Below are 12,984 nucleotides of genomic sequence, written 5' to 3'. Positions count from 1 at the left end.
GCACAAAAGGAACGTTTCCACCACACTGACGTCATCTGCTTTTCTTTTCTGAACATTCCAGGCTCATCGATATGTGAAAGTCCTGCAGTAAATATTTTGAAAAACACAGAATATTTGCCCCTGGAAACCGCTGTGTGATTTGTGTCTGCACATTAGATTTGATGAGAGCAGTGACAGATTTTCCTCAACCTGAAAGTATCTCACCCACACGGCAAAGCCTGGCAAGCTACCCATGACGTATTCGATATGCCCAACACAGTAACAAGTCTCACAATTTGTTGTGAGACGTTACTGCTGCCCACTCGAGCAAATCGATGAACAACGGGAGGAAAGTGACAGTGACCTTTAAATTACGTGTGACACATCTGCATGCCAAACTATGCTCCCCGAGATTCAGCAGGAGGGAACAGTGTCCCCAATCCCCACATGTCTGCAGGGGGAGCACATATTTCAGAGGAACCAACCTTGACCCCTGGGAGGGGAGCCAGGATACCCCAGAAGCTTGGGAAGGTCATGGGCAGCCACAGCCCAAGCTGTGGTTTCAAGACAACTGTTTTATTTGGGAGAGGCAGGGGGCAACCCACACCCAACAATGCTCAGGGGTCACTCCTGGCTCTGCACTTAGTAATCACTCCTGGTGATGCTCTGGGCACCATACGGGATGCTGGGGATCGAGCTCAGGTTGGCCATAAGCAAGGCAAGCTCCGATCAACTGCTTCCTTGCTTGAGTGACTGAGCCTCCAACCAGCATATTGCTGGTCCTGGGTCCTTCCTTGCCCTTCTAGAACCTGTGGGTTCCAGGTTCTCTGAACTTTCCCAGGAACCTTCTGATGAGCACGTTTTGAGACATTCGGATCTGGTAAGGCTGACACTGTTTATGGGTAATCAGAACACTGCAGTTCAGCAACCGCCAGTCCTCATACCCCTTTAAGAAGAGTCGATCTTCTCCACTTTCCTGAGGTTTAGAGAGGTTCAATAACTTGCCAAGGTCACATAGTAAGTAAATAGGCCACCAAGGACTTAAGCCCTGAGTTTCCATCACTGTGACAGAGTGCAGAAAGGGGTCATAAAAATTTCAGAAATCTACCAACAAGAGGTGGGGTCTATCCCTCTACTGTTTGAATCTTGGCCTGACTATGAGAGCTGTTTTTGTCAGGAAAACATTCATAAGTCAGACAAGAAGTTTACAATGGTGCTTAATAGGGCTGTATAGCGGATAGGGTGTTTGCCTTGCACATGGCCAACCCAGGTTCAATTCCCAGCATCCCGTATGGTCCCCTGTGCACCACCGGTAGTAATTCATTCTTTAGTGCAAATCCAGGAGTAACCCCTGTGCATTGCTGGGTGTGACACAAAAAGCAAAAAATTTTTAAAAAATTATAAAATGGTGCTTAAGATTCGGGGAGACATGGGCTAGAGCAACAATACAGCAGGTAGGGCACTTGTCTTGCACATGGCAACCTGGGTTCAATCTTGAGTACCCTATATGGTTTCCAGATCCCCACTAAGTGTGGTCCCTTAGCACAGAGTCATGAGTGAGCCCTGAGCAACCTCAGTGTGAACCAAACAACAAACGAACAAAAAAAGATTCAGTGAGTCAGAGGGTTGGGTCACACCCGGCTGTGCTGAAAACTTACTCCTGGCGGGACATGGGGGACCATATGTGGTGCTGGGGATGGACACGGGTTTGAACCCTGACACTGCATATGGTCCCCTAAGCACCAGGAGTAAGCCCTGAGCACCACAGGTATGACTCCGAGCCCAAAGTAAATTATTCAAACTACTAAATTTGGGGAGGATTTACAGCAAAATCTAATTCAAATAATCACTACACTGCCTCCAACAAATTATTATCAACAAATATAGTAATATTTTTAAGCCATTCTTCATTTTCCCCCATTTTTTTCCCCTTAAAACACAGAGAAGAGACTGTTTCTGGTGGATGGGGAAGAACATTTCTTTCCTACCAGAGGAGAATGTGCTGGCTGGGAGGAAGCTGGGAGACACCCTAGGGAGATGCCCAGGGAGATACCCCAGGGAGACACGTGCTCTCCTCCGTGCCCTAATTCAGGTCTCAAGGAGTGACTCACTCTCCGACTTCCTGTGCAGGGAGGAAATCATACACGAGACCATCCCCTGGGGTAAGGGCGGGGGAGGGGGGTCTGTAGAGGGAAGAGGGGCCCTTGCAGTCCACCCACTCAGGATTTTCCAGCCTAGGGATCTGCAAAGTTGAGCAAGCTGGCCAGGCCAGTGGCACACACCACTTGGAGGGGCAGAAATGCTCTTAGCAACTGCCCACTCTTGGCGGGGAAGTAAAGAAATCCCCACAGGGACATCTGCCCAGAGATCCGTCTGGCTCACAGAGCAGCTCTTCTTGCCAAAGGGCAATCATCGGTGGCATCAAGAACGAAAATCCTTAGAAAGTAAGGGCAGCAGCAAGCAAAAAGAGACAGCATGCTAGTTATTCCAGGAATCATCTGGAAACTTCTCCTAGGATCAGAAATAAAGGTTAGGACTCTTGGCATGGAAAGACCAAAGTGGTATGTAGAAGGTGCAGGGTAAGGAAAATCAGCAGCAGATTACTGACTGCTCAGAGCAGGCCAGACAGATGCTTGGCCGGTATCACTGTCAAATCTGCGCCCTGCAGCACAAGTCAAACCACACCCACCTCTGACAAGCCACGGGGGAGCTACTTTCTGCGACTCTGTTAGGGCCTCAGGTACCCAGATAAATCACACCAATGTGGAGCATCACAACCAAAGAGGGACACACGAAATCATGGGCGTGCACACTCACAGCTAAGAGCACAAACACCATGATGAACGGTGTGTCCTCTCCTTCCCCACCATCCACCGCTAAGGGGAGAGGAGGTGGCAGGAGAGGATGCACATCATGGCTGGAATGTCCAAGTCCAGCCCCAAATCCTTCTGGGGAAGGAGCTGGCTCAGGGGTTCTTGAAAAAGGAGAAGTCTGGGGGTTAGACCAGGCCATTTATTTGCCTTGCACACGGCCAACGTGAGCGAGCTCCCTAGCATCACATAGGGTTTCCCCGAGCCTACCAGAAGTGATCCTTGAGAGCAGAGCCAAGACTCAGCCCCGAGCACTGGATATATAAGTTGCTGGAGATCGTTTGCAAGGCAAGCACCCTATCTGCTGTACTATTGCTCTGACCCCCTCAAACTTTTCTTATTGTCAAAACCATCTCCAGTTAATTATTCATGGTTTAGGGTCATGCAAAATCAGTGGGCAGCAAGTGACACCACACTGGGTGGTTCAGTTCCACTAAGGCTCGGTCGGGCTTGCTGGATGAGGTCCATGAACTCGAATAAAAGGGCAGCACAGGTCAAAAGGAAGCTGGGACCTGCTGTACTAGCCATCAGACTAACAGATAAGCATTCCTAATGTTTAAACGCCACGTGGAGATGATTTTCACAACAAAACACAAAAGGAGATGCAAAATTCAGAATGCAGCAAGGCAGTCATATCTTACCCCTGTGCATGATCTTGTGCTTTTCCCTCAGATACGTCAGGCCCTTTATTACCTACAGAGAGGAAACATAAAAAGAACCTGAAACAGTGCTTTACAGAAAATGCTAAAAAAAAAAAAATTAAGCTTAAGAATTATATATATATATATTTGGGGGGGGGGGGTCACACCCAGCAATGTACAGGTGTTACTCCTGGCTCTGCACTCAGAATTACCCCTGGCGGTGCTCGAGGGACCATATGGGATTCTGGAAATTGAACCCGGGTCAGCTGCGTGCAAGGCAAATGCCCTACCCACAGTGCTATCACTCCAGCCCCAAAAATATTTTTAAGTGATCTGAAAAAAGTATTTTTCAAAAAGAAAATGGGTTGGAAAGATAGCAGGTAGGGCATTTTGCCTTGCACGTGGCTGGCTTGGATTCCATCCCTGACATTCCATACAGTCCCCTGAGCACCACTAGGAGTGATCCCTGAGCACCAGGGGGTGTGGCCCCAAAACAAACAAAAAACCTATTCTGAAGTGATCCCCGAGAGCAGAGCCAAGATTAGATATTTCACCTAAGATCCTAAATTTGTCTTTTCCTCTTCTTTCTTCTGTGTGAGTTTTGTGGACAGGGGAGTTTTGAGCCACACACCTGGTAGGATTTGGGCTACTCCTGGCTCAGTGCTCAAAGGTCGGTCACTACAAGCAATACTCAAGAGAACCACGCAGTGCTAGGGACTGGACCTGGGCCTGAAAGCATTAACTCGGTTTTTAAAAGTTATTATTAACACCGTGATTTACCATGTTCATAATACAATTTTGGGCGTGCAATGATTCAACACCAACACCAACACCAGTGTGACCTTCCCTCCACCGATGTTTCCAATTAGTCACCCAGTCCCTAAGTCTTAACAGGCACAACAAATTTACTTCATAGTGTTTGCTACAATACAAAAGGCAAATGGAATTACCAAAGAGTAGATCAATAAAAGTCAATCCGTGGGGGCTGGGGTGATAGCACAGTGGGTAGGGCGTTTGCCCTGCACATGGCCAACCCAGGTTCGATTCCCAGCAACCCTTATGGTAACCTGAGTACCGCCAGGAGTAATTCCTAAGTGCAGAGCCCAGGAGTAACCCCTGTGCATCGCCGGGTATGAATCAAAAAGAAAAAAAAAATCAATCTGTTATCATCGCCGTATATCCAATGGTGTTGCTGCAGTATTAGCCTGAGTTTACTGAGCTGTTAGGAGCCAGCAGAGCCTCCTGTGTTGTTCTTGCACACCGAGCTCAGTAGGCTTCTATCCAAATTTCCCATCGAATTTGCGGGTTCCTCTGGGATGTTGGGACAGCCAGGTTTGGAGGTGCTGTGTGGCCAGGCCCTCCAGGAGCTGGGGGGCTGGAATTTAGCCAGCTCTTTGAACTATTGCTCTCGCCCTGAATCATCTTAAATGTATGTACCTTATCAAGAAATCATCTCTTGGTACATGTTTTATTTTTTTGTTTTTTCTTTTGGGTCACACCCGACAATGCTCAGGGGTTACTCCTGGCTCTGCAAAATCAGGAATCATTCCTGGCGGTGCTCGGGGGACCATATGGGATGCTGGGAATCGAACCTGGGTCAGCCGCGTGCAAGGTAAACGCCCTACCCCCTGTGCTATTGTTCCAGCCCCATGTTTTATTTTTAAATAAAATTGATCATTACATATTTTTCCCCTTTTGGGGCCACACCCAGCTCTCTGGAGCTACTCCCAGCACCATGCTTGGGGACAGCTCCTGGCAGAGCTCAGGGGACCCGGTGCAGCCTCCCACATGCAAACACACTCTCACCCTGCTGAGCTCTCTCCCCAGCCCAAACATTATAAGTTTAAATGACTTTAGACATACTTGAATTTGCCTGATTCCACTTTAAATTCCTTGAATTCACACTCAAGTATTTCCCCCTCTAAATTTGCTATCTTCAATGAGATTTTCGTATGTTACAAATGGGAAGCTATTGGATAACTTGTCGTGTACTTCACAACTTATATTTTCATAGAACCTCACTTTCCTATTCCTCATGTATGTGTGAGAGAGACAGAGAGAGAAGAGGATGCGGAAGGAAGAGAATGTGTTTTGTTTCTGTTTTTGATTTGGGTTTTGGGATCACACCCACTGTGTTCAGGGCATACTCCTGGCTCTGAACTCGGGTCACTCCTGGCGAGGTGTGGGAAATCTTACAGCGTGTCTGGGATCAGGGTCTGGGATCAACTCCAAGGGAGCTGCAAGCAAGACAAGCACCCTGCCTGCTGTACTAGCTCTCTGGCCCCAAGAAAGAAAAAATGGTGTATGTAAAATCTGTCACTGTCCCTGTCCTCCCATTGTTCACTGATTTGCTCGAGTGGGCCCAGTAATGTCTCCATTGCGACACTTTTTACCGTGTTTGGCATATCAAATACATCATGGGTAGCTTGCCAGGCTTTGCCGTGTGGGCGAGATATTCTCAGTAGCTTGCTGGGCTCTCCGAGAGACACAGAGGAATCGAACCTGGGTGGACCAGGTTGGTCGCATGCAAGGCAAACACCTTACCCACTATGCTATCGCTCCAGCCCACGTAAAATCTAGACAGAGAAATTCTAGTGGGAAAATCCACTTTTCTTCCAAACTTCCCCCTTTTTCCCTGATGCATTTCCCACTACATCATTAATTCATCAGTGAGGGATTGCAAGTAAGGAGCAGCAAAATACTCACAGCAATGCTAACTTTTCCTAAAATCTGTTCAGGTATTCTTCCAGCCTTCTTCAGGACTTGATCCAAGGAACCTCCATCCTAGGAACAAAAGTACCAATCCATTTAGTGGCTACTTTGCACAATTCTTACATCTCTCACAAGAGACAGATCCCCTTGGGAAAGTATCCTTCAGTTCGTCTCAAGCGTCAAATATGATAGGAATGCAAAACACTGTAGAAGGTATGAGATTTTAACTCAAATCCCGTGAATAAGTGTTAAAAAAAAAAAACTACCAAATAAGCTGTAGAAAATCAATCTTCATTAGCACTGAGCTAATGGTTGGGTTCAGTAGACAAACTGTCCAAGTTCAAATCTCAGATCTGCTTGTTAGTGGGACCGACCCACTAACATTGACTTGTACAATGAGATAATACCACAATTATAAAAATTATATTAAGCAAGCAATATATAAAAAAAACCCAACACTAGGTAACTCAATAAATGTTTGCTTTTTTTGACCATCATGGAAGTTACAATTTGCATTTGGTATTGGTACTACCTTAATAATAATTAATAAAGTCTAAAGCGAAGTTTTATAGAAAGCAATGATCCATTCTACAAATCCTATGGCATTCCACAAATTGTGCTACATTCTGTGGGGGACAGGGATATATAAAAGACAGTTCCAAGGCGGGGGTAGCTTCAAAGGCTTGTGCACAAGCTTTGCCAGAAGAAGCCCTGGGACTCTCGGCATCAGGAGGGTCCCTTAGTAGGAACAAGAATATCCCGGAAACTGGAAGGGGAAAGAAAAAAAATGTAATAAATTGAAAACTGAGCAGAGGAAATAGACAGGAGTATTTGCTGTGTGACGGTTTGTGTTTTCTATTTATAAACTGTCTAGAACATTTAAGTGTGTTACCTTTTTGAATAACTTATTTAATACTGTTTTCCTAAGACGTTTAACAGTGGACATTCTCAGCAGCAGTGGAAATATCTCTTCATCTATTCTTTCCTGTTTTTGAGGGACTATTTCTTTTCTTTGTTTTTTCAAGTCTCACAAGAGCATTACATATCTTGGATATTAACCCAGTCCGGTCAGTGGAGGGTGAACAACTTCCAGTCTGAGGGGTCTTTTCATTGCAGTCTCATCTCTTCATTCTGCAGTAGCAAACACAGTCCCCTTTGCTTGTCTTCGTTTCTGTTTGCTTGGCCAATGACAATGAGTCACTGAAGAAGCCTCGAGATTCAATGTCATGGAGGATTCTGTCTATGTTTTCCTCAAATACTTTACAGAATCAGGCTCTGCAATCCATTCTGAATTCATTTTCATGCACGTGTGAGAGGGGGGGTCTGAGTTCACTTTTTCACATTTGACTGTCCAGTGCACCCTCCACAGACTGCTCGAAAGGCTTTCCTGGCTTTATTTCATACTCTTCACTCCTATTTCGAAGATCAGCTTTCCACACACCTGACTCACTGTTTTGAATGTCAGCTGCTTCAGTCTCTTTGGCAAACAGTACAGAGACATCTCAAAAAACAAAGGACTGAGAGTCCGTACATTCTTTCAAAATGACACTTGCACTCCTATGCTGCTCACCATGGTCACGATCTGGAAACAACCCAAGTGCCCAATAACAGACAAGTGGATTTAAACCAAAAAACAAACAGAACTGTCAGACACAGACACAATGGAACACCTACTCGGCTTGAAGAAAAACCTAAGTCATGAAATTTGCCACTGTGTATGGGATGGAGTGGGTGGGCATCAGCTGAGTGAAGTCAGTCGGAAGGGGACAGATGCAGAATGACCTCTCTTTTATGTGACATAAAAAGAAAAATAGTTGAGGCCAGAGTAATCGTACAGGAGGTAGGGTATTTATTTTACTTGCAGCTGCCCCAAGTTCAATCCCCGGCACTGTCCCCTGAGCACCGCCAGGAGTGATTCCTGAGTGTAGAACCAGGAATAAACCCTGAGCCCTGCTGGGTGTGGACTGAAAAAACAAAAGAAGTCCACACAAGACAAGGCAACGCTGTCAGAGTCTGACCCAGATGAAGTAGAAAAACTCCCAGGTTTCATGCCCAGGACAGAGGGTGATTGTCAGGTAGAAGGTCCCTGCCTCGAGTTCTACTCTCCCTGGGGAGTATGGTAACTAATTCTATTACAAAGGAAGCAACTGTGGCCCTCTTCCCTTTGACCTCCTGGAAGAGAGGTGGCAAGTGGCCTCACAGCGCAGACAACAGGAGGGGCATGACTGGCGGTCCAGAGGGGAGCTGGGACTTCCCAGAGAGGCAGGTATCACCCCCATCCCTCCACACTCCCCCACCACCACCACTGCTGTTCCTTCTTCCCCGCTGCTGCCGAGGGCTTTTGCCTGCTGAAGCTGCTGGGATTGTGCTTATTTTTAGAAGTCGATTATTAACTAAGTCAACGGTGCTTTTGTGAAGGTTTTCTACAGAAGAAACAAATGCATTATGGGGAGGGAAAAATGCAAACGCTTTTACTCCTGCTAGAGAACCATGAACTCTGAGTCCCCAGTTCTCTGGCTGGCCTGCTGTCAGCTGAGCAGGAATCTACTTCCCCTACAAACCAGAGAATTTCTCTTCCCATCAGGGGGCTGGGAGGTCAGTCACCAGCAGTGCAAATGTGGCTTATCTCTCGGTAAGTCCAGTGCTCAGCTAAGTGCTTTAGAAGGCAGGGCTCAATTACACAAACTCACTTTAAGATGCACAGAATCGGGGCTGGAGCGACAGTACAGCACATAGGGCGTCTGCTCTGCACGCAGCCGACTGGGTTTAATGCCTGGCATTCCACATGGTACTCCAAGCACTGCCAGGAATGATTCCTGAGTGTTACTCCTGAGCCAGGAGTAACCCCTTGAGCACCACTGGGTGTGACCCCAAAAGCCAAAAAAAAAAAAAAGTAAGGAAAAAGAGATGCACAGAATAATCTCTCTGTCCTGGGGTATAAAGGATGGGATTGGGATAGGATAGGATTAACTAATGGTCAAATACAACAGAAGCCGAGACCTGGTTTACAGAACTAAACTCACCAAGAGTGGAGGAGGAGCAGGGGATGGGAGGGGTCCCCTGAGACAAGGGTGGAGGGAGGAAAACATTCCGGGGAGAGTGCAGGAACATTGTATACATGACACCTATCACGTAGACAGAAATAAAATGCATCCGAAAGGCAGCAATGGGAATCCTTTTCATTATACAGCAAGGAGGGAGTTTGCCTTGCATGCAGCAGATCTGGGTTCCGTCTCCCAAGCACCTACAGGAGTGACCTGTGAGCATTGCCAGGTGTAGCCCCAAAACAAAAACAAAAAATGGAGAGAAGGCACACAATGGATTCCTGGCACCCCACGCCCCACCAAGCACCACCAGCACTGAGTCCCAGATTGCTCCCAGCTGTGGACCCAAAACAAAACAAAACAGGTGTTTCCAAATAAAAATCCAGGCAGAGTTGATCAACAATACATGGTGAAGGCTCATAGAGTAAAATGTTCACTATGGAATGGAGGCAGCGAGCCCAGAGCAGAGCCTCCCAGGCTACCCAGATGTGGGTGCTGGAGGATGCTGGGAGAAGGCATGCTTCCAAGGCTGCAAGGCAGTTTCACTTTTGTCCTGAAAAGTTGTGGGCAGACCACATTAGATAAGTGTGGGACCCGCTGCTCAGGGTCCATCATACAATCCCGCCAGCCTCTGCGTTCGTGAGGCAGACCACACAGTCAGGAGTTGGAGGATATGAATGACACAGCACTTCACGGGAAGATTGTGACACAGAGGACCCCGGAGCGGGCGGGGCACAGACCTTGCCAGGAAAGGCCCAAAGAGGTGCCCCTGGGTAACACCCGACCTCGGAGACGCAGAAGCGAAGGCAAAGGGGAAGTGTCAGGAGAGAAGAGGCAGCCGGCAGCGTCTGCCAGGGCAGCCCAGGCAGATGGAAGCAGCTTTCCCCACACTCATGGTTATGTGGACTCTTTAAGAGTGACCACCCTGCACGGTCCAGACTGACCACGGCATCTCCCACTGTCCTAGTGCGTTTACCCAGGAACGCGCACTTGTGCCATTCTGTTTTACTTATAGCACTGTAGCACTGTCCTCCCGTAATTCACTGATTTGCTCGAGCGGGCTCAGTAACGCCTCCATTGTGAGACTTGTTACTGTTTTTGGCATATCGAATATGCCACGGGGTGCTTATTAGGCTTTGCCATGCGGGCAGGATATTCTCGGTAGCTTGCTGGGCTCTCAGAGAGGGGCGGAAGAATCGAACCCGGGTCGGCCATGTGCAAGGCAAACACGTGACCCCGCTCTAGCCCATTTTATTTATATATATACATATATATATATATTTTGGAGTGGGGTGCAGGAGCATATCCAGAGATGCTCAGGGGTTACTCGTGGCTCTGCACTCAGGAATTACTCCTGGTGGGCTGGGGATACTAATTGGGATGCCGAGGGCTGAACCTGGGTCAGCCACGTGCAAAGCAAATGCCTTCCCTGCTATACTGTTGCTCTGGCCCCACCAGCGCTCGTCCTAAGGTCTGAGCTGACAGTGCCCTTCACATGCAGTCACTTGGCACCAATCACAGGGCCACAGACACAGTGCTGACTCCTAAGCAGATTCCCCCCAGGCCCCCCACCCCAGGTCTCCCAGGCTGAGGGTGCCCAGGGCAATGCCAGCGGTCTCTTTAGGCACCATTGTCAGAGGACCCCACTGTCCCTCAGAGTCAAATTCACGTGGGGCTGGGGGCAGGAAGGGCCCACGTACAGAACCGGAAATGGGTCTAGAGAACGGAAAAAAAGCCTGTCTCATCTCCTCCCAGGAATGGGCAAGAGGCACAAGAGCCATGATCAGTGACAAGTAATTCAGAGCAAAAAGTGAGAACTGCAGGGCACGGAGTGATCATACAGCGGGAGGGCACTTGCCTTACATGCAGTGGACTGGGCACCCCATAAACAAACAAAACCAAACAAAAGGTTCCTGCAAGCTGTCACTGAATGCACAGGTCATGGCCTGTGGACTGTCTAACCTGAAGCAGGGACCTGCCCACGAGCAGTCCCCTGGCGTCACTGTCAGAGGGAGAATTCAGGAGGCACAGAACTGGAGAGAACTCAGTGGCTTCCTGGTTCTGGTGGTCCTGAGAGAGCAGGCCTGACTGGGAGGTTCCTGATGCACAGAAGCCCCCAAGCCCACACTGACACCTCCCGGAGAAGAGTCCAGAACACCGTGGTCCAGTCTGAGACCAGCTCGGGGGGGGGGGGGGTCGGACACTGCTCCCCAGGCCTCCGCCCCCGCAGCAGCCCACGTGGCACCTCACGCAGAACAGGCACTAAAAATAAGCGTGCATGAAGCTCAGCCCGTGCTTATTAACTGATCGGGTTTACACCTGCCAGAAACCATAGAAACGCAGGGTGTGAGCGTGGCCAGGGTCCCTTGCACAGATCCATTCCAAACCTTTCTCTGCAGTGATGGCAACAGCCTGAGAACACAGCCCTGCCCCGGGCTGCAGAGGGAGGCCATCGGGCACTCTGCACAGCCCACCTCCGCAGGTACCAGCCCTGTGACTGCACATCTCCTGGCCTCCCTCTCCGGCTCCTGGCTGATGGAAGAGGGGTCTCGGCAATCTGCCTCACCTCCGGGGATGTGGCATACTGGGACAGCAATTGTCTTGCATGCATGAGGTTCTGGGTTCATTCAACTCCTGACACCACCTCCTCCCCACCGCCCCGAACACATGCGATCATTTCACTGGATATGATTAATGGCAGGTGAAAAGGGCTCAGTAAGTGGTGGGAGATGGGGTAAGCCCCCCATCTTCTGCTCTTCTGTCTCTGTGCTCAGGGGACCATACTGGGTGCCGGAGATCAAACCACACCAGCGCATGCAAGGCAAGCACCTACCCACTGTATTGCCTCTCCATGTCCCCCCTACCCTATCCCAACTGCTTATTCTACATCTTTATCCAAAACTCTTGGGGGGAACTAGAAAACCAACCATCAAAGCCCAAAGAGCACAGGGAACCCAAAGGAACAGTCCCTCCCTGGGGTCCGGGCTCAGCGGACGGCAGCTAAGCCCCATGTGGAAATCAATCATCCTCATCCCTTGGGCTGCAACCAAGCCAGAAACGGGCCTGCACTCTGCCAAAAAGGGGCCAGACTCTTGCTACAGCAAGAGGGCTACAAGCGTTCTTGGTGGCCTTTCAATGTGCGAGAGATGGTTTTGGGATCGACGTTCCATATGGCACCTCAAACGTTGGCAGATGCCTGGGGCAGTGTGCATGGAGCTTCATGATCATTAAAATGAAGGAGTGTTCAAAATTACAGAGCATCAGCAAGGCACAAACCTCCTACGGAGGGTTCCCTTCCACCTGTGAAGGCCAGGTATAGGAGTTCTGATTCCAGAGGCAGGGTAGGGACAGCCAGGCAGGCAGGTCCAGCAGCCTTGAAAAATTTGACCCTGCCTGACTGCATCAGCCTGATCTCTGAGCTGTCGGAGAATCAGGGGGAGTCTCCTGACTCAGGTTGGCAGCAGACAGGCTCCGAGCAGACAGCGCTGTTATGAATCTCACGACCGCACAGTCACGGGTGCAATAAAGACCACCGCACAGAAGTGGACAGCACTCTGGGAAAAATAAGAGGCTTCTGAAGGTCCTGCAGGGAAGGTCCCCATCAGCAAACCAATGATCAGGGAACATCTGCTACGTGCCAGGACTATTCTGGGCTTTGAAGACACAGTGACAAATAAGACAGCATGCCGACATGGATTTTGTGGAGACGGGAGGCATGAATAAACATCAGATTCCAAA

General features: G+C 48.9%; 1 protein-coding gene across 2 annotated transcripts in view; it reads right to left on the bottom strand.

The window, feature by feature from the left end:
* MAP2K1 (mitogen-activated protein kinase kinase 1) overlaps positions 1 to 12,984 on the bottom strand; it is an 82,021-nt gene that overhangs the window by 23,425 nt on the left and 45,612 nt on the right. For both annotated transcript variants that reach the window (XM_056126815.1, XM_056126816.1), the window contains 2 exons: positions 6,197 to 6,274; positions 3,491 to 3,542 (listed from right to left, as the gene is read on the bottom strand). In XM_056126815.1, coding sequence (XP_055982790.1) covers positions 3,491 to 3,542; positions 6,197 to 6,274 — 130 coding nt within the window. The remainder of the gene's footprint in view (positions 1 to 3,490; positions 3,543 to 6,196; positions 6,275 to 12,984) is intronic.

The sequence above is a fragment of the Sorex fumeus genome, unplaced genomic scaffold (genome assembly GCF_029834395.1).
Source record: "Sorex fumeus unplaced genomic scaffold, SorFum_2.1 ptg000063l, whole genome shotgun sequence".
Taxonomy (NCBI): Eukaryota; Metazoa; Chordata; class Mammalia; order Eulipotyphla; family Soricidae; genus Sorex; species Sorex fumeus.
The sequence above is the reverse complement of the archived record's forward strand: the minus strand, read 5'-3'. Positions and strand labels throughout refer to the sequence as shown.